This window comes from Antechinus flavipes, chromosome 1 (genome assembly GCF_016432865.1).
Source record: "Antechinus flavipes isolate AdamAnt ecotype Samford, QLD, Australia chromosome 1, AdamAnt_v2, whole genome shotgun sequence".
Lineage (NCBI taxonomy): Eukaryota > Metazoa > Chordata > Mammalia > Dasyuromorphia > Dasyuridae > Antechinus > Antechinus flavipes.
Window position 1 is genome coordinate 658022713 of NC_067398.1, and position 19078 is coordinate 658041790.

General features: G+C 45.9%; 1 protein-coding gene across 1 annotated transcript; it reads left to right on the forward strand.

Annotated features, from left to right (window-relative positions):
- Positions 1-343: 343 nt before the first annotated feature.
- Positions 344-14266, forward strand: KHSRP (KH-type splicing regulatory protein). The gene is made up of 19 exons (XM_051971749.1): positions 344-799; positions 2852-2948; positions 3596-3634; positions 3986-4025; positions 4904-4953; positions 5289-5360; positions 5779-5836; positions 6168-6342; positions 6597-6695; positions 7229-7327; positions 7461-7563; positions 9273-9373; positions 9727-9871; positions 9962-10122; positions 10381-10490; positions 11263-11351; positions 11436-11636; positions 11836-11913; positions 12013-14266. Exons 1-19 carry the CDS (start codon positions 542-544, stop codon positions 12285-12287), a joined length of 2250 nt encoding a protein of 749 aa, XP_051827709.1. The 5' UTR covers positions 344-541; the 3' UTR covers positions 12288-14266.
- The last annotated feature ends 4812 nt before the right edge of the window (positions 14267-19078 follow it).

The window sequence follows — 19078 nt, forward strand, 5'->3', positions numbered from 1 at the left end:
CGAATCCGCCTCCCGATTCTGGAATTCTCGTCTAATTGGTCCCCTCGTTTTCTCTGGCGGGCCGGAATTCTCCACCTTCCCACGGAGCACTCACCGTGGATTGATTCTGCGAGCTGTCCATCTCCCTGCGTCTCCCGCCTTCCCCTCCCCCCACGTCTCTGTCTCCTTTGGATTGGTTGAACTGTGTGCCCCCCTCTCCACCCCTCCCTTCCTGGGGCCCTCCCGAATTGCTGGCCTTCATTGCCTGATCCAGGGCTCACCATTGGCTCTGCAAACGCTGAGACCCTTGGTCATTGGCTGAGTGGCGCTGCCCTTCACGCCAGCAACAAGCCTCCCTCCTTCCCCTCTCTAGTCTCGCCCCGCCGCCCTTCCCCCGCCCTCCTCCTCTCCCCAGCCGCTCTGCTCCCAGACTCCTTTGCGGCCGTGTGGAGCGAGGCCTTGTTCCCGCGTTGAGCCGCCGCCGCCTCAGCCCGGGCCCAGCCGCGTCGCCTCAGCCCCGTTCGCCCCCCCGCCCCCTGAGGGGACGCCCTGCCCGGCCGCCATGTCGGACTACAGCACTGGGGGGCCGCCGCCGGGGCCTCCGCCGCCTGCTGGAGGAGGAGGAGGCGCCGGGACCGGAGCCGGAGCCGGGGCTGGCGCCGGGGGAGCCGGGGGGCCGCCGCCAGGAGCGCCGGGTGCCGGGGACCGGGGAGGTGGAGGGGGCGGAGGACCAGGCCCCGGTTCGGCCCCGCCACCCGGAGGGGGAGCCCCGGGAATCCGCAAGGACGCCTTCGCGGATGCCGTGCAGCGGGCCCGGCAGGTGAGGAGGAGGAGGCGGCGGCGGCGGCAGCGCCGGGGGGCGGGGGGAGGAGGGAGCGCGAGGCTGGGGTCACGTGGGGGGGCTGAGGAGGGGGCATGTGCGCGCGCGCGCGGAGCTGGGGGGGGGCACGTGGGGGCCATGGGGGCTGGGGACCGGGGCTGGGAGCTGGGTTCTCTAGGGGGCCTAACCTCTGGAGTTCGGCCAGCCGAGAGCCCGGCACCCCCAGGCCCTCCTCGTTCCTGCACTTTGGGAGGCGGGGAAAAGTGGAAAGGAAGAGAGTGTCCCATCTTCCTTAATTGCTTCTTCCTCCCAGGAGTGAGAAAAGGAGGAAGGGACCATAAGCCCCCCAGCCCTAAAGTCAGGAGGTGCCAGCACCCCTCTACTCATTATGTCAGTGCGGGGGGAGGCAAAAGTAAGGTGTGGGAAGGGGCACTGTGACCTTCTCGCTTAGATTTTGGCACGTGGGGGGAGTGGGAGTGGGTGCAGTGACTTTCCCATTCATTCTTTCTCCTCCGTGGGAGGAGGGAGACTCGGAAAGGGGCACGGTTCCACCTCCACCCTCGTCCCTCCGGGCACCTTCTTCTCCCAGAGCTCCGGGCTTTCCCTGCAGTGGCTCTGTGGGGTTTCCCAAAGTTGGGATAGGGGTAGGGTAGGGCTCTCCTCGAGGGCTTGGGGACCCTGGGTGGGCTCTCTGGTGTGAGAGTCTTAGTAACTCCTCAGAGCACCCTGCGCCTCTCATGTTTTCTTGGGGAGGGAGGATGTTGTTAGAGCAGCACAGTAAAAACACGTTTGACTTTTTTGTATCTGAAGAACGAGTTTCTTCTTGTTTATCATCTGGACCTTCTGGAGGGAATGTAGTGTGTTCCGGTCATCAGAAATGCGGGAGGGGAGGGTGCTGGAAGTCTGTCTCGGCCGGGGGTCCCTGCAAGTGGCCATCTAGAGCACTTCCAGATGAGGGTCCCTCTCCTCCCTCCACCCCTCTTTCCAGCTTGGTGTTTTGGGAAAAGAATGACCACATCTTGTCATGATGGGAACCAACCTTGTCTTCCACCTGGCTCTGAGTGCCAACCTTGGTGAAGGAGAGGGTTCTAGGACTCAGGAAAACTCAGGGCTGTCCCGTTAGAGGAACGCCCACATGCCTGCCTGTGTGGTTTGTGGGCATAGCTTGTGGTGGAAGGAGGATTAGGTGTTTCGGAGCTTTGCCTGCGTGGGATCTTGGAGGCGGGCAACGCCTGAGGCACAAGTTTAAGCGGTGTGAGGAAGGGCTAATTGAATGGCCCAAGTCCTGAGTTCTTGTTCCTTGGACTGCTTGACAATTATTCCTACAGAGGCTAGTCTAGTTTAGTGAGATTGAGTTTGTTTGAAGTGGTTTTTTCCTTGGTTGTGAACCAGCCTCTAGTAAGCTTTGTGGCCCATGCAAATTGGAATCCTAGGAACATAGGCTTCTATATTGAGAACTTTAAAACTGAATATGTGAAAGTGAACTAAGGAAGAGCCTGCTCTTAAGCATGCTGGGAGAACTGGTGGGAAGAGATTGCTACCAGCTTTGAAATTTCTGAGTCCCAGAGGACCCTTGCTTTCACTGTTAGTAAGAGCAACACCTTTGAGGAATGTAAATATATATATATATATCTTGCTGTTATGAGTACATCAAGGAGGAAGAAGGAGGCAGAATATATTCGGCCACCCTGACCTCAGTAAAAGGACCAAATAGTTCTTCAGGTCCTTATAGTTTCACTTCTGTTTGACCTGGAAAGTTTTCTAGATTCAGCTACTACACCAAGGGGGGAAAAAAAGAGGGAATTACTAAGTTTTTAGATGAAATCTCAAATTTGAAGCATTAAACAAAAACTATTTCATATTTTCGCTAAAAGGCTATTTGGAAGTGAATAGCAGTCAACTAAAGAATCTTAATATCAAGTAACAAGTGATAATTTGGGGAACCAATATCTACAGGAGGAAGAACTTTTTTTCTCTTATACCCTCTTTTCACATCTTTAAACACCATTGTCTTTTTGCTATTAATTCTCGCTACTCTTAATTAATTTTCAGATAGCAGCAAAAATTGGAGGCGATGCAGCTACTACCGTCAATAACAGCACTCCAGATTTTGGGTTTGGGGGCCAAAAGAGACAGTTGGAAGATGGAGGTAACTCCTGACTTATGTAACTTCAGGGGAAGGTGGGGAGAACGACATAGAAATAGTGGCTGTGTGGCATGAATATGTGTTAGATTTTTTTTTTTTTTAATTTAAAAACTTGTTGTGTTTTTTGCAAAAGTTTCACCAACTTCTGTTGATTCTTTTTTTTTCCCCCCCTTGGTATCCTACAATAGCAGAATATTAAATTTGGGTTGGGATGAGACAATTGATATAGTTGTGAATCTAGTAATTCCAGAAAAAAAATCCCCACATGGAACATGGCAAACATGAGGTCTGATTTAGAGTTTGGTACCAAGTAAACACTCAGTTACCAATGGAAGCCATGATAATAAACCAAAGCAATTCTTCCATCCTGAAACCTCATTCTTATTATTATTACAAGTAAAGCTTGGTTCTTTCTCAGCAGAAAATGCTGTGGCTTTGTCCCTTAAATCATTGTTCCACTTGTTATAAAGGGCTTTTTTAGCCCTGGAGTTGAAAATCTGACACTTGTATTTGTTTTCAGTCTACTGTCAGTCTCTCCAGATTTGGGAGGGGGGCTATCTTCAGATCTATATGCCTAAAAAAATGGCATTAATGCTGGTTCTGAAGCAGCAGTGGTAGAGGCTGCATCTAACATCTTCTTAATTCCACAGATCAGCCTGAGAGCAAGAAACTGGCAGCCCAAGGCGACTGTAAGTCCATTTTAATGTGGTTTCAAAGAGTTTTGTATTTGGGCAAGGGCCTGGTTCTGAGAGTGGTCTTTGCCAAGTGTTAACTTGTCTTTAAGATGAAATGCTTGGGAAATTACGTCCAATGATGCTGATTCTCAGGCTCCCAAATGTTTTCTGAGTACCTGCTAAGGCCACAAAGCATAGAGGATTTAGGGATTTGTTAAATGGAGTACTATCATCTTTACATTTCTTTTCTCCTTGTGTTGTGAGGAAAGCATTTTGTTAATCTTAAAATGCTATGGAATCAAGACCTTTTGTTGGCTACCAGTTAGCACCAGACCAATATTCCTTTTGATTTTTTTTTTTTTTCAGCTCTCAGTTCTCAACTTGGGCCTATCCATCCTCCTCCCAGGTAAGCCACAGTTTGAAGAATTTCTTGTTCTCTACTCTTAACCCTTCCTTCAGATTTGCCAATAGAGCCCTAGCATCAGAATATTCAGTTATTTAGGTTATTTAAATTAGTGAATTTGGTTATTTTGTCTTAGCACTTCTTTGAGAAATTAGGTAGGAAAAAGTAAAATTGAAATCTTATTTCTTTTTTTTTATACTTGTGTCCATGGGTTTTGTGGAAGAAATTTATAACTTTCTATTGGCTCAAGGAAGGTGTGGGTTCAGTTATTCCTGCTTCCTCATGGTGGGAGGGGGAAGGGGCTGGTATGAGTCTTTATCTGACTTCTGTAAGAGCTTGTTTCCTGTAATAACATTTCTAGGGTTGTCCCAAGAATCTGTTAGATCTGTAGAGTAAGAGCTGAAAAGGACCTTAGAGAGCATCTTATCCAAGTTCCTCTTGTAAATAGGAAGAAATAGGCTTAGAGAAATGAATAATAATAGCTAGCATTTATATAGCATTTTAAGATTAGCAACGAACTTTACATGTTATCTCATTTGATAATATGACCTCAGTTCTCAAAAATAAAAGGTCAGCCTCTGGCCTGGGAAGGGAAAGGTATGTTATATCATGATCTGTGCTGTTGTCTATGGCTTGAGATTTCATAGATTGTTATTCACATCACTCAGATGTTCTCCTTGTCTTTATGTAAGCAGCCAATAGTACCTCAAGAAACTTTTCTCAATATGTAGATTGGCTGGTGCATGTATTTTTGAGTTGAGCAATCCCTGCAGTTCTTTGTATTAGGGCAGCTACTCTTGTTCTAGGTGACCCCTCAAATCTTTTGTCCATATTCCTTGTTCACTTTTGAATCGGTGATTTCCCCATTTATCACTTTGCAGGTCTTCAATGACGGAAGAATACCGTGTCCCTGATGGCATGGTAGGACTAAGTAAGTGTGGGCCTGTGCTGAAATAAAATGGGGGGAGTGTAGAAGCTGCCAGCCTCACCTTGGTCAGGGGCCCTATTATCGTGGCTTCTGAGGGCCAGCTTCCTGTGAGATTGTGCCAGGCCAGACATCTCTGGTTTGAAAGAGTCTCTTGTTCTCATTTTAATTGTGCCCTTCACCCCACCCTAATCTTCTCTGGACACTGTAGCTTTTGGAGTGGTTACTGCCCTCTTTCCTGAAGATCTGAGAAGGGGGAGGAATTAGCTACTACAAAACAAAAACCTCCTGAATTCTGGGTTGTTGTCTACATTTTTTCTTTTTAATTTTGTCCCATCCAGTCATTGGCAGAGGTGGTGAACAAATCAACAAGATCCAGCAGGACTCAGGCTGCAAAGTACAGATCTCACCAGGTATGGGAAGACTCCTTGTGAGGATCTACAATTCATTCATTGACTACAAGTCTGTAGTCAAGGAATGCATTAACCTGGGTTTCTGTTGAATACAAACTTTTGTCTTTTGGAACTACATTGATTGGCTGTTCCTATTTTTGTGTCTTTGACAATCGGTTCTTTGAAACATCACACACACACTATCTCAAAGTCATACAGTCCGCTATATATCTGAACCTGTCCCAGATGAAATCATGAAGAATTGACATGACTGAAGTTTCAGAAAAACAAATATCTAAAGTAGAATTTACTTCCTCTGTAGGCTGAGTGGGTGGCCAAAGAAGTATTTTAGTAAGAATTTCTCTAGCTTTATCTGAATCGGGGAAAGTTTCTTTTTTCTAGATACCTTGGTCCCTGACTCTATGTCCTTCTTTTTCAGACAGCGGTGGCTTACCAGAGCGAAGTGTGTCACTGACAGGAGCCCCAGAATCAGTGCAGTATGTACTCTGATTTTGCTGCCTCTTTCTAGGAAGGGAATACAATTCACATCCATGTGCTTAGGGCCTCTCAGAGAAATGAATGAGTGAATGAATATTGATGTGGTATATGGGCTGGGGGGTGAGAAGGTTGGTTGTATTTGGAGTCTAATGTTTGTTTCTCTGGGCCTTTTTTGCCCTTCAGAAATTGAATTCTACATCTTGCTGGTTCAAATACTTAAGCAGTGATTGGCTATCTTCTCCCCTAAACATCTGTCTGTATTCCTTAATGAGGTTGTTGATCAGGAAACCAACATAACCTTATTGGTATATTCCTCTTCTCTTTTCCCAGGAAAGCAAAGATGATGCTGGATGACATTGTTTCTCGGGGACGAGGTGGCCCTCCTGGACAATTCCATGATAATTCAAATGGGGGTCAGAACGGCACAGTGCAGGAGATCATGATTCCTGCAGGGAAGGCAGGACTGGTGATTGGCAAAGGCGGGGAGACCATTAAGCAGCTGCAGGTGTGAGAATGACCCTAAGGACAGCTTTCTTCCAGATCCAGTCCCCTCCCTTTCTCAAGAAGGTTTACCTTGAACAGTACCATAGGGCTTGGTATTGTTCTCTGCCGCCATTCAGCAGAGTCTCTCAGAGCCCTCTTATCACTTGTCCTTCCCTGAATCCTTTGTGTGAATCCTATGACTCTGCCAGCCCTTGCCCTTGCCCTGACCTGTTGAGCAAGAGTCTATCATTAACTGTGGCATTGGTGGTTATACAGGAGCGAGCTGGAGTGAAGATGATTTTAATTCAAGATGGATCCCAAAATACCAATGTGGACAAACCTCTCCGGATTATTGGAGACCCTTATAAAGTACAGGTAAAGAAAAGAGAGGAAAAGGGTGATCAGGAAGACTTGAAGGGGTGAGACATTAATTAAATTGCTGTAGACTGGGGTTGGACAGAAGGAAGTGGAGTTCAGGCTTCATTGGAGATGGTTTTTGGCAAAGATAATGGCTGAGGAAAGGGGTTGCATTTTTTTTCTCCTCAGTTCTGACTTCCTTGAATATAAGAAGATAAAAATCGCCCCAGCTCTTTGGCCCTGGTACCCCAAAAGTCCCTTGGCCTAGTTTCAGTTTATTTTAGGTTTTCCCTCTGGAGTAGTTGGTTCTTAGATGTCTGCAAAGTTGTTTTTTTCCCCTCTATTTTCCCTTTACTTTGACCCTAGGATCCAATTTTGCCTACCAACCATTGATAATGTTAAGCTTCACCTGAGTATAGTGGGTATTCTGGTGGGATCCAGCAGACTGCTATATCTTCTACTGGGGTGGTGAGGTTTGGGGGAACAAAAAAGTAATTAGGGAAAGAATCCATTCATGTCCTGCTGCTGCTTATGCATACCACATGTTGTAGCAAGCCTGTGAGATGGTGATGGATATCCTCCGAGAACGTGACCAAGGAGGCTTTGGGGACCGGAATGAATATGGATCCAGGATTGGCGGTGGGATAGATGTAAGAATGCTTTCTCCTGGGTCACCAGGGTTAGGGATGAGAGGGGGCATTGTGAAGGGTATCTTTTGTGCCTGGCAGCAGAGACAGGGGGATGTAGATCACCTTGGTTTTCCTTTTTGTGTCCTTTACTCAGGTGCCAGTGCCCAGACATTCTGTTGGTGTGGTCATTGGCCGGAGTGGAGAAATGATCAAAAAAATACAAAGTGACGCTGGTGTCCGGATACAGTTCAAACAAGGTCAGACTCCTGTTAACAAGTTAAAGACAATTTATAGACTAGTTCCTTTGAGTCTTCATTTGGAAGGAGTCCCAGGGAGTTTATAGTTCTTGTACCCAGGGTAGGAATCTCTAGAGCAGGGGTCCTCAAACTTTTTAAATAGGGGACCAGTTCACTGTCCCTCAGATTGTTGGAGGGCCGGACTATAGTAAAAACAAAAACTTTGTTTTGTGGGCCTTTAAATAAAGAAACTTCATGGCCCTGGATAAGGGGGATAATCATCCTCAGCTGCCGCATATGGCCTGCGGGCTGTAGTTTGAGGACCCCTGCTCTAGACCATCCTATCTATGGTCATCCATCTGTCTTCTACCTGGAATGACCAGGAACTCAATTATCCTTAGAAGTAGCCAATTCCATTGTTAAATTTGCTCAGATTATTAGAAGACTTTTCCTCATAAGCTAATTCTTAAACCCAGAAAAGGAAGCTTAGGGAGATAAAATCTAAAGTCCTTATGTAATTGAGTTAAAATTGCTTCTGTGTGACTTTTTCTATATTTTTCTTCTTCAGATATTTGGAGATAGATTGGGAGTCCTTGATTCTCAGATTCCACTAAGAATATTTTTTCTCCCTTAGTATGTACTATGTATGTAACTTCCCTTCCTGTGTGAGAGTGGGTCATAACACCCGTGACCCAGTGAAGACGCCATTTCCTCAGTCCACACTTAATACTTACTTACCTGCCTTGAACCCTGGCTCTCAAGTTAATTTCCTTTCAATGGCAAATCAGCTTGAGATTAAGACTGCACTTACTATGTATGACCTGTTTATATTTCTGAGGAAAGAGAGTAATGTTTAAGATCCAGAGTCATTGCTGGGGGGAGAGGGATGGAGAGCAAACCCATTAGTTGACCTGTTACTGCTTTACATTAACTAGCCCAGTTCTCTTTTGTGGGACTAACTATCTACAGCTACCCTGGTAATGAAGGGTGAAAGATGTTTTGGGGACAGTGACCACTAGCTTTTCTATCAGGTATCCTACTAAATCCATCTCTACAAGTGAGAAAATGGTGCTGGACCAACCATCAGAGGGGGAGGGACTCAGAAATCATGTAGTCCCTGACAAAGTGACCACGACAATCAATGCTGCACAGGATTTAACAAGAAAAGTTGTTTTTAACTTAGTAACAATTAGCAAATGATTCTAAATACAATGAAAGCAATTGTACATAGAAATATGAGCTCCAAAATTTTACCTTTTGTTTTCAATGGATACAAATGAGTTTAATTAAAAGAACAAGCATCCTGTGCACTCATATCTTCTGAATTTATGTTGTCCTAGTGTATAAATGTTTTGATGCTGCTTTTTTGATTGTATGACTTAACCATGGTTTCATTTTAATATGTCACTTCATTATATATGTCAAAATTTGTACATCCCTTCCCTAGTTTTAAAAAACCCCATGTTTTCAAGATTTCTCTTGTCTTTTTAATTATTGCAGACAAAGCTGCTAGATTTCATAGGAGTTTCACAGGAGATGGATGGGAACCCTAGAATTTATCTAGTTAAGGAGACCCAGAGAGGTTGAGCAGTTTTGCCAAAAGCAACATGGGTACTAAACAGAAAAACCTACCTCCTTTAATTTCAAATTAATTTCTCCCCTCACAATCTTTTATTTTAGGCACATAGTATTATTTTTAAAACTAAATTTTTGTTGTCATTGGGTTTCAGATGATGGGACAGGTCCTGAGAAGATAGCCCATATCATGGGACCCCCAGACCGGTGTGAGCATGCTGCCCGAATCATCAATGACCTCCTCCAGAGTTTAAGGGTAGGCTCCAGAATGGAGGTTGGAAGGAACCTATGGGAATGGGGGCCCAAAACGTCCAGCCGCATCCTGAGGAGCTGGGAGCAGAACTTCCAAAGTCCTGTCCGCACTCGTTTGGCCTTTGTCTTCAATGTATTACGTTTGCAAGTCTGCTCTTGGGGTCGAAGGACTTAGAGCTAACGGGGACAATCCCCTGCAGTCTAGGCCTTTCATTTTACAAGGGAGGTCCCTGGAGTTCCCAGGAAAACTGTCATGGACGCGTAAAGAGCAGAGCTAGTCTCTCTGTAGTCACTGCTGCTTCATTCTAGGGTCACCACTGGATTTGCTGAAGCTCACCTGGTCTTCTTCTCTTACAGAGTGGCCCCCCAGGACCTCCTGGGGGCCCGGGCATGCCCCCTGGAGGCAGGGGTCGAGGCCGAGGCCAGGGAAACTGGGGGCCTCCTGGTGGAGAGATGACTTTCTCCATTCCAACTCACAAGTGTGGACTGGTCATTGGCAGAGGTGAGCCTCCTTCCCCACGGGCTTCTCTTCCCTCTTAGGCACTCTTCCTCTATCAGCCATATTCAGAAGCCTCTTTTGCCTTTACTGTAGGTGGGGAGAACGTGAAAGCCATAAATCAGCAAACAGGCGCCTTTGTGGAGATCTCTCGGCAGCTCCCACCAAACGGGGACCCTAACTTCAAACTCTTTATCATCCGGGGATCCCCTCAACAAATTGACCATGCCAAGCAGCTTATTGAGGAAAAGATTGAGGTGGGAACAGGGGATGGGGCTGTGGAAAATATTATCTGGGAGGGCAGCTAGATGGCACAATTAGAGCACCAGTCCTGGATTCAGGACCTGAGTTCAGATTTGGTCTCAGACACTTAACATATCCTGACTGTGTGACCCTGGCAAGTCACTTAACCCCAATGGCCTTGCAAAGGAAGAAAAAACTGTATGTGGTCAGAGTCTTTGTCTCTTTGCAGTTTGTGGTACTAAACCCCAGACTTTGTTTTCTTTTTCTACCAGGGTCCTCTCTGTCCAGTTGGTCCAGGCCCTGGGGGACCAGGTCCTGCTGGCCCAATGGGGCCCTTCAACCCAGGGCCTTTCAACCAGGGGCCTCCAGGAGCTCCTCCTCAGTGAGTATCTTTTATAACTGAGAATCTGGGAGAAGAAAGGACAACAGGTTGGGGGCAGGTTTTAAGACCCATTGTGTCAATGAAGTGACATGGGAAGTACCTTTTGATATTTGTTATTGATTTCTCTTGGTGGAATGAAGAGTTGGATTTAACTTTCTTAAGAGCCTTTTGTTGTCAAAGCTTGAAAATGCTCTTGGAGATTTTCAAATTACCCATGGGAGCTGAAATAGCCTCAGAAATCAAATAGCCCAAGTGGCAATCCCCTCTGTGGTGTTTCTTCACTCTGGTTCTGTGAAGTGGCAGTACCAGGGCTGTTTTCACATAGGTAGCAGTTTTTAGTTGCATAGGAGGAAGAAAGATCTAAGAGGCTGTTCCTAGGCTTTCCCTGTAGTAAATGTCAGCCAAAACAACTCTGGTCTGTTAGTAAGACCAGGATTCTTTTCTTTATTGGTATATGATGTTAGCTTGGCAGTGTCCAAGATATGGGGCTGTTTGTTTTCTGCATGAAAGTTTCTAGAGATGGGGCATTTTTTAACTACCAAGACAAGCTAATCCATTTATTGACAGGTCAAATTGATGTTTTTTCTTCTATGCAGCCGAGATTGGTCTCTTAAGTTCCAGCCATTTATCTCAAAATGTGTATCTAATAAAAGAACCTACCTGAGGTCACGCAGCGATTTATTTGATAGATCTAGAATCTCCTGCCATTTTAATTCCTCACTCTTGAGTTCCATTGTTACTCATCAGTCCCTTTTCCCTTATTTTTTTAAAGTGCTGGAGGGCCCCCTCCTCACCAGTACCCACCCCAGGGTTGGGGCAACACCTATCCACAATGGCAGCCACCTGCTCCTCATGACCCAAGTAAGTAATTAGCTATAGGAGAAGGGAAGGAGGTTCAGTTTCTCGCCACACACTTTCCCTCTGAAATCTGTCTTTATTTTCCAGATAAAGCAGCAGCTGCAGCAGCAGATCCCAATGCCGCCTGGGCTGCCTACTACTCACACTACTACCAGCAGCCCCCAGGCCCCGTGCCAGGTCCAGCACCAGCCCCCACGGCCCCACCTGCCCAGGGGGAACCCCCACAGCCCCCACCTACGGGACAGTCAGACTACACTAAAGCCTGGGAAGAATATTACAAAAAAATAGGTAAGGTTGGGAAAGAGGGACCACTGAGAAAGAAGACAGGGTTAAGGTGAATGCCTCTCGAGGGGAAGAGAAGCATCAGTGACCAAGGGAGCAAAAAGAAAATGGATTGATGTGGATACCATTTCTCCTCTGGCCAAGAGTCCCCTGTTTGGCAAGAGCCATGACCTTTGATGGTCCCCATCTCTTCATGCTTCTTTAGGCCAACAGCCTCAGCAGCCTGGTGCTCCCCCCCAACAGGATTACACAAAAGCCTGGGAGGAGTACTATAAGAAACAAGGTGAGCTGGTGCCCACTGCCTTCTGGGCTTGGGGGGATGGGGGTCCGACTGGAGAGGACCTGGCTCACTTTGTATCTCCACCTTCCTCCCCAACCACAGCGCAAGTGGCCACTGGTGGTGGACCCGGAGCCCCCCCGGGCTCCCAGCCTGACTATAGTGCTGCCTGGGCTGAATATTACAGACAGCAAGCCGCCTACTACGGACAGACCCCTGGTCCTGGCGGCCCCCAGCCACCTCCCACACAGCAGGGACAGCAGGCAAGTGGGAATTGCCACCCTCCTCCTCCTCCTTTTTCCTTCCAACCCCCGGCTACCGTCCATCCTGCCTTAGTGGGTAGCGCCGGAAATCCCTTCCCCTGCGGGGTGTGCCCTTGATGCCAGCGTCGGGGGCCGTGTGGCCGGAGGTCTCCGGGAGTCCCCACGAGACGGGGGACAGTGTGTGCTGGGCCCAGAGGTTAAACAGAAGAGGCCTCCCTCCACCAGCCTGCTTGTTCCTGTGTAACGCTGTCGTGATGTTGGGGGAGAGCACGAAAAAAATACAAGGTGGAACTTTTGAACTGGTGGGTGGTCCTGGGGTGGGTGGGGGGCGGGCAGATAGCTTGAATGTTGGTTGCCATCCCAGCCAACTAACTCACTCTCACTCACTCTGTCTCTCTCTCTCAATCTGTAAATCTGGCCACTTGAGTTTTAAAAAGCCTTTCTCCTCCCCTCCCCCAGGTTATGGATTTATTATTTTTTTATCAGCGATCATTTCCCCAAGTCTGAGTGATTGTGTGTGTTGCAGGCACCCCCTCTCTGGGGTCAGCGCCACCTTTGGCGGAGAAGAGGGGACCGCCCGGGGAGGGCCGGGGTCTCCCCTTCCGCCCCTCCCTGGCTGCTGCCCCCCCACTCCGCCTTGGCTCAGTCTCTTCTGCGAACCCCCCCTTTGTGTCACTCTCGTGCCCGCGCCTCCGATCCCGACCCCGGCCTTGTCTGTGGAAGTGGGCATGACGATCATTGCCACCCTCAAACCTACCTCACAGGGGTGTTGTGGGGACACCATGATCTTGAACAATGTTTGTGATAAAGCGCCGGGAATCGCCCTCCTCCGCACGAGGGTGCACCCCGAGAAGGAGCAGTCATCTCGCGCTCTTCCTGCCTGTTCTGTGGTCGTTTCTCATTCTTCTTGTTCAAAGAGCCAGAGAGTCTGATTTCAGATACATACTTCGGAGCACTTGCCTAGGGATTTGAACTCCGCCCTTTGGCCTGCGTCGCCACAGGGTTGGGGGGAGTTCCCTGCCTTCCTCTCTTCTCTCCCTTTCCCCCAAAACACTGCTCCTCAGGCTGTTCTAATCCCATCCTGGCGACCCTTCTAGTCTCCTCTTCCGCTCCTCCCTTTCCCCTGGTAGTGACCAATTCCTATCTCTTCCCTCTCCGCAGGCTCAATGAATCGAATGAATGTGAACTTCCTCATCTGTGAAAATCTATTTTGTTTGTTTTTTTTGTTTTGTTTTTGTTTTGTTTTTGGCAAGAGAGCGATGGCTGCCTTGGGGAGGAGGGAGTGGGGTGAAGGGGGAAGCAGGCCCCGCTGGGCGGATAGAGCACTTGCTGAGTGTTTTGCGCTCTCTCGCTCTCTTCTCGCTCGTTCTCACTCTCTTTCTCTCTTGTGTCTCACATACTTTTTTCTTTCAAAACTCTGGATTCCTCATTTTGAGCCGGCCATAGAAGAACTAAATCTCTGCAAAAAGCAAACAAATAGAACATATGAAAATTTCTCTCTCTCTCTCTCTTTCTCTCTCTTTCTGTCTGCCCTTCCCCTCTTCTTCCATTCTTTCCTTTCCCCCCTTCTTTCCCTCTCTCCCCCTCATTATCTCCTCTCTTGCCTTCCTAAAACTGCCTTTTTCAGGGTAAGGCAATTCATCCCTCCCCCCACAGACACATCACCACCACCAGCCCCCTTCTTATTTTTAAAATAAACTTTCAAAAGAAAAAAATCATCTTGCTTTTTTTTTTTTTTAGTTAGAGTTGGAACATTCCTTGGAGTAGGTGTTGGGGCTGCAAGAAAAAATAGAAAAACATCTCCCTTGCCCCCTCCTGAAACAGCAAGGCCCACTCGAACCCCCTTGGTCTCTGGTCTCCCATCCTTCTCTTCTTGCCCTCTTTGAGTAGCGACTCCTGACGTGCGTCCCTTTCCATCCCTTCCCTTCTCAAATTCCTGGGACTGGTCTGTCATATTTCATCTGTTCGAGAGGAGATTGAAACTGAAAACAAAATGGGAAAGAAAAACTTTAAAAAATTTAAAAAAACAATTGTATGGCAGTTTTTACTTTTTATCGCTCGTTTTTAACTTCACAAATAAATGATAACAAAACCTCCCCCTGTGTCCACTGGGTGCTGTCTGTCCTTTTTCTCTCTGTCCGTAGGATTTTGAAGCGGATGTTGTTCACTATAGATGTTGTAAAAGCCTGATAACGGTGATTGAAAAATACAAGCTTCCTGTGTTCATTTTGTTTTTTTTTTTGTTTTGTTTTGTTTTTTGGATTTTTTTTTTAACAAAACAAAAACAAAAATACAGAAGAAAATAGTTTTCTGCAGGCACATTGTGCTTTTTTTCTTTTTCTTTTTTTTTTTTTTGGTTAAATAAAGTGCTTTTTTTGTTTTAAAAAAACCCACCTTGTGCTGGGTGCAGTTGTTTGCTGGTGGGGAAAGCGCCGTTGGGGATGTGGGTGGGACTTGGGGTGGAGTCCTGGACCTCATTCCCCATGAGCCCTCTGCCCACTCTGGGAGTGCTGAGGGCCACCTGCATATTTTCTGCGCAGTTTCTATAGTTATTTTTCTGTGCTTGGGAACTGGGGACTTTTTCCCTTGGGATCTGGGGGTGGAGAAACTAGCATCAACTGATGCCTGGCACCCAATGTTCCCATGGCTGCAGTTTCCTGGTAGCGTCCCAAGTGCTGAGGGCCGAGAGGAGAATATTGGCCTTGCAGTAACAGATAGGTAATGCAGACAGCTCTGCATTCAGAGGACCCTACGTTCAAATCCCACTTCTGCTACTTGCTGGCTACATGGCAGTTGACTTTAAAGGGCTGTTGTGAGACTTAGCTGAGAGAATTGGAAAGTACTTTGAAACCCTCTATCAGGCTATAAACTAAGCTATAAACAGGCTATAAACTATAAGCTAAGATTTCCCCTCTCTGGGCTCGATCTAAATGTATTATGGAAGATGAGATTCCATATAACTCGAGTGCTTCTAGGACCTCTTCTTCCTGGGTTTGGGTTGAGAACGAACAGGTTGATATCTGCCCACCTTTCCAATAGGATCTAGAACTGAAAGGGGTGTTTATTTTTAGGAATCATTTACTCCCAACTCCACTGAACATTTCTAGGGGTGTCCCTGGGCTCCTGAAAAGCCAGTGTTCTTGCCAGTTTGCCACACAGCCTTTGTTTTAGATCATACTGAAACCCCATGACTTTTGGGAGAAACTGCCCCTGCTCCCCTGGAAAGGAAAAATCCACTTATAACATTTTAGAGTTTACAAAACATTTGCTTCACAACAGCTCTTTTTGTGCACCCAGAGTCATATAGCACAACAGACTTTTAAGATATGTAGAGCCTTGGCTTTTTTTTTTTTTTTTTTTTTTAGTAAAAGGCTAAAGAGGTACAGGAATATACCTAGTGGGTTCATACCACTAACAATCAAAATGCAGATTTAAGTAAGGACTCCCTAGTCTGACCCATATTCCACTATTCAATGGCACCAATCTTGTTTCATAAGTGAAGAGCTCAGTGAGGTGATTTGTCCAAGGTAGGCAGTGTTAGCAGGATCTGAATCTTCCACTACCCTATGCCGTCTTGTGCAATTTGATATTAAAATTGAAAGAACCAATAATCTCTAAGAAACAGGTCTAGAGATAGGCAATAATTTATTTAGCACCTGGAAAAGTGGAAAAGACAGTTCCTATTCTCAAACTCAATATAATGGGAGAGATTTTTTTTAAAAAATGTACAAACACCTATATGCAGGATAAATTAATCGGAGAAAAAGCATTAGAATTCTCCGGAAAGGTGTTTTGTAGCAAGGGATTTTAGCTGTGACTTGAGCCAGAAAGCAGAAAAGAACATTGTGGGCATGGGGCAACTGGAGAAGATGGCCAAGGGTCTAGAACAAGGTCTCTTGTCTGGAACAACCAGGCCTATGTCACTAAATCATGGTAAAAGAGACCTGGGTTGTGAAGAGCTTTGAATACCAAGCAGGATTTGATATTTGATCCTAGAGGTGATTAGGAGCCACTGGAGTTTCCAGAGTAAAAGGCAAGAGAGTGACATGGTCAGACCAGTCCTTAGGACCAGAATGTTCAAAGTGCCAGGAGAGAAGGGGGCGAATTCAAGAGGAATTAATGTAGATAAAATCAACAGGCCTTGGTAACAGGACATTTGGGATATTAAGAGTTGACACAGGTGGGAACTTTGGAGGACTGGGAGAATGGTGTAGTAATAATGGAAGTTTGGAAGAGTGGAAAGTTGGTGGGTTAAAGGCTTGGGAAAGACTTCCTATAGAAGGTGGGACTTTAGCTGGGGCTACAAGCCAGGAGGCAGAGACAAAGATCCTTCCAGACATGGGGACAGCCAGAGAAAATCCCTGGAGTTGGGAGATGGAGTGTCTTGTTCATGGAACAACAGAGTCTAGTGTATTCAAGGAGTTCATTTTTGAACATGCTAGGTTTAAGATAGGTGCAAATCATCCAGGTAGAGATGAACATCCAGTTGTAGATATAAGACTGGAGGTCAGCAGAGAGGCTACTGTGGCAGAAATAAATCAGTTTGAGTATAATCAGCACAGAGGGGATAATTGAATCCTTGAGAATTGAGGAGATCACCAAGTGAATCTCATTCACTGCCATCTCTTAGATGCCTTGAGTCCATCAGATTGGATCTGTTTTAAGCAAATCTGATGTTTGAGAAGGGGAATTTCTCCACATCATGTCAAAGGTTAATTAAACCAGATAATTCTTTGTGTCCCTGGGGAGCAATCTGAATGCCCCTTTGCATTCAGTCCGTAAGTTAATAAACATTTATTAAGCCACAGTTATGTGCCCAGTGCTGTGCTAAGTGCTGGGAATACCAAAGGGGGTAATGTGTTTTTAACTTCTAAGCAGTTTTCCATCTATCATCTTATTCTCAAAATTGCCAGGTGGTACAGGTGGTAGGTACAGTGTTGGCCCTGGAGTCAGGAAAACCTGAATTAAATCCTGACTCAGATCCTTCCTAGCTGTGTGACCCTGACTAAATCACTTAAGCTCTTCTGCCTCAATGTCCTCAACTGTCAAATGGGGATAATAAAAGCACCCACCTTGCAGGGTGGTTGTGAGGATCAAGGGCTTGTTTTTTCAGTAACAGATACATAGCAGGTGCTTAATAATCACTTGTTTCTTTCCTTCCAAATACAGAAAGGTAAAAACTGTTAGGGAATGTTCTCATTTTAGAGATGAGGATATTGAATCCCGGGGAGGTGAGAGGGAATAGGAACAATGAGTGGGAAATAGTCCATATAAACATTCGAAACAACTACAAGTGAGACTCCGTGAAATATGGTGTGTCTGTGTCAAAGAAGGCACTGTGCTTTGTGAGCAAAGCAGAATTGCAGCAGCTCAAGAGAAACATAAGATGTGTAGATTTAGAGACATCTCCTTCCCAAATGTTCATACAGATTATTTGTGCCTGATCTATGGTAGCATCTTCCAAGCTTGGATCACCCACAGCTAGATACTGCATTTTTGTCATTTTGGTCTTCTCTGAGCATAAAGGACAACAATAAGCCAGCTAAAATATCTAGCAACCTGAAGATTAGAGGATTCAGCTGGGGTCTTTTTAGGACATGGAGACAATTGTTCTGAGAGCAATGAACTTGAGTTGGAGCATGGTGAGACCATTTCCCAGCCTTTGCTGTCCAGGATTCTAAGAGATCGACAAAGTTTGCTTTCTTTTCTTTCTTTCCTTTTTTCCTTCCTTCTTTCCTTCTTTCTTGTTAAGGGACTTGCCCAGGGTCACACAGCTAGGGAATGTTAGGCTCCCTGAGGCTGGATTTGAACTTCAGGGCCAGTTCTCTGTCCATTTAGCCACCTAGCTGCCCTCAGAAAGGTGTTTAGATGTGTCTGTCTGCCCCTTCCCTGTCAAATCAACAAGGAGTGAATGAAGGGCAGGTGTAGGGTTCAACTGCAATCACTTGAGTGAGGGCAAAGAGGAAAGAAGATGGACCTTGAGAAGACACAGTAAAGAAAGGTGGCCAGCTAAAGCTGGTAGTAAGCACAACTGGGCTGTATTAAGGCTGCCAATGCTTCCACCCACTGGAGTAGATGAGGTAGATAGGACAGCTGGATCTGGAGTATGCAGTATGTCTAATTGGTAGTGAAATTTCCCCTTAGTGAAAGAATTCTTCCCCACTTCTTTTCTGTCTGAGAGGATGGATCTCATCTAGAGGTTTTGATTTCTTTAAGGTTATTTCTTGATATTTTAGTTAGTACCAAAACTGGCTAGATGAAAAATTGATCCTAATAATAGTTGTATGGATCAATATTTGTGAGAGAGGAAGGCAGTGAAAGGAGTATATAGAGATTAAAAAGACAGAAATTTGGGACTTCTGTCCTGATCCATAAGGCTCTCCCCGGCTAAGGATTTCAGTCAAATGATTGAATTGATTAATGAATTACTATTGATCATTATCAATAAATATTCATTGATAATAGGGATGCTTATATTTTATATAATAGATTTGTCAAGCAGAGCAATAAACATATGAACTCCTAGGCAATACCTGGTAGACGGAGAGGCTGGATGCGGAAAGAGTTGAGAGTACTTCCTTCAGTCTTTGGTTCCTAAAACAAGTTTACTTTCCAAGGCAAGATTTCTCTGGATAAGTGAGAGAGGTTGTGAGAGTTTTGATTGAGACATAATTCCAATCCCAAGCTGGCCAAAAGTAAAAATTTGGAAAAAATAGCTTTGCCCACACGAAGGTGTAGGTCACCTGAGAAGGAGGTCAATTTTTTTCTAACTTAAAACTTTCCCCAACTTCAAACCTGCTAAATACAGAGACTACGACAAGGTAAATGGAACTCAAACTTTGAGTAATTGAAAAAGTAATGAAAAGTCCTAGATAAGACAGTAAAACTTATCTCCCTTTTCATAGCTG

Bases quoted from the DNA above. Each gene is read 5' to 3' on its own strand.
- KHSRP (XM_051971749.1), top strand. From the start codon at position 542: ATGTCGGACTACAGCACTGGGGGGCCGCCGCCGGGGCCTCCGCCGCCT. The intron at 4,026-4,903 runs GTAAGCCACAGT...ATCACTTTGCAG, and splicing joins CCTATCCATCCTCCTCCCAG to GTCTTCAATGACGGAAGAAT. The intron at 7,328-7,460 runs GTAAGAATGCTT...TCCTTTACTCAG, and splicing joins GGATTGGCGGTGGGATAGAT to GTGCCAGTGCCCAGACATTC.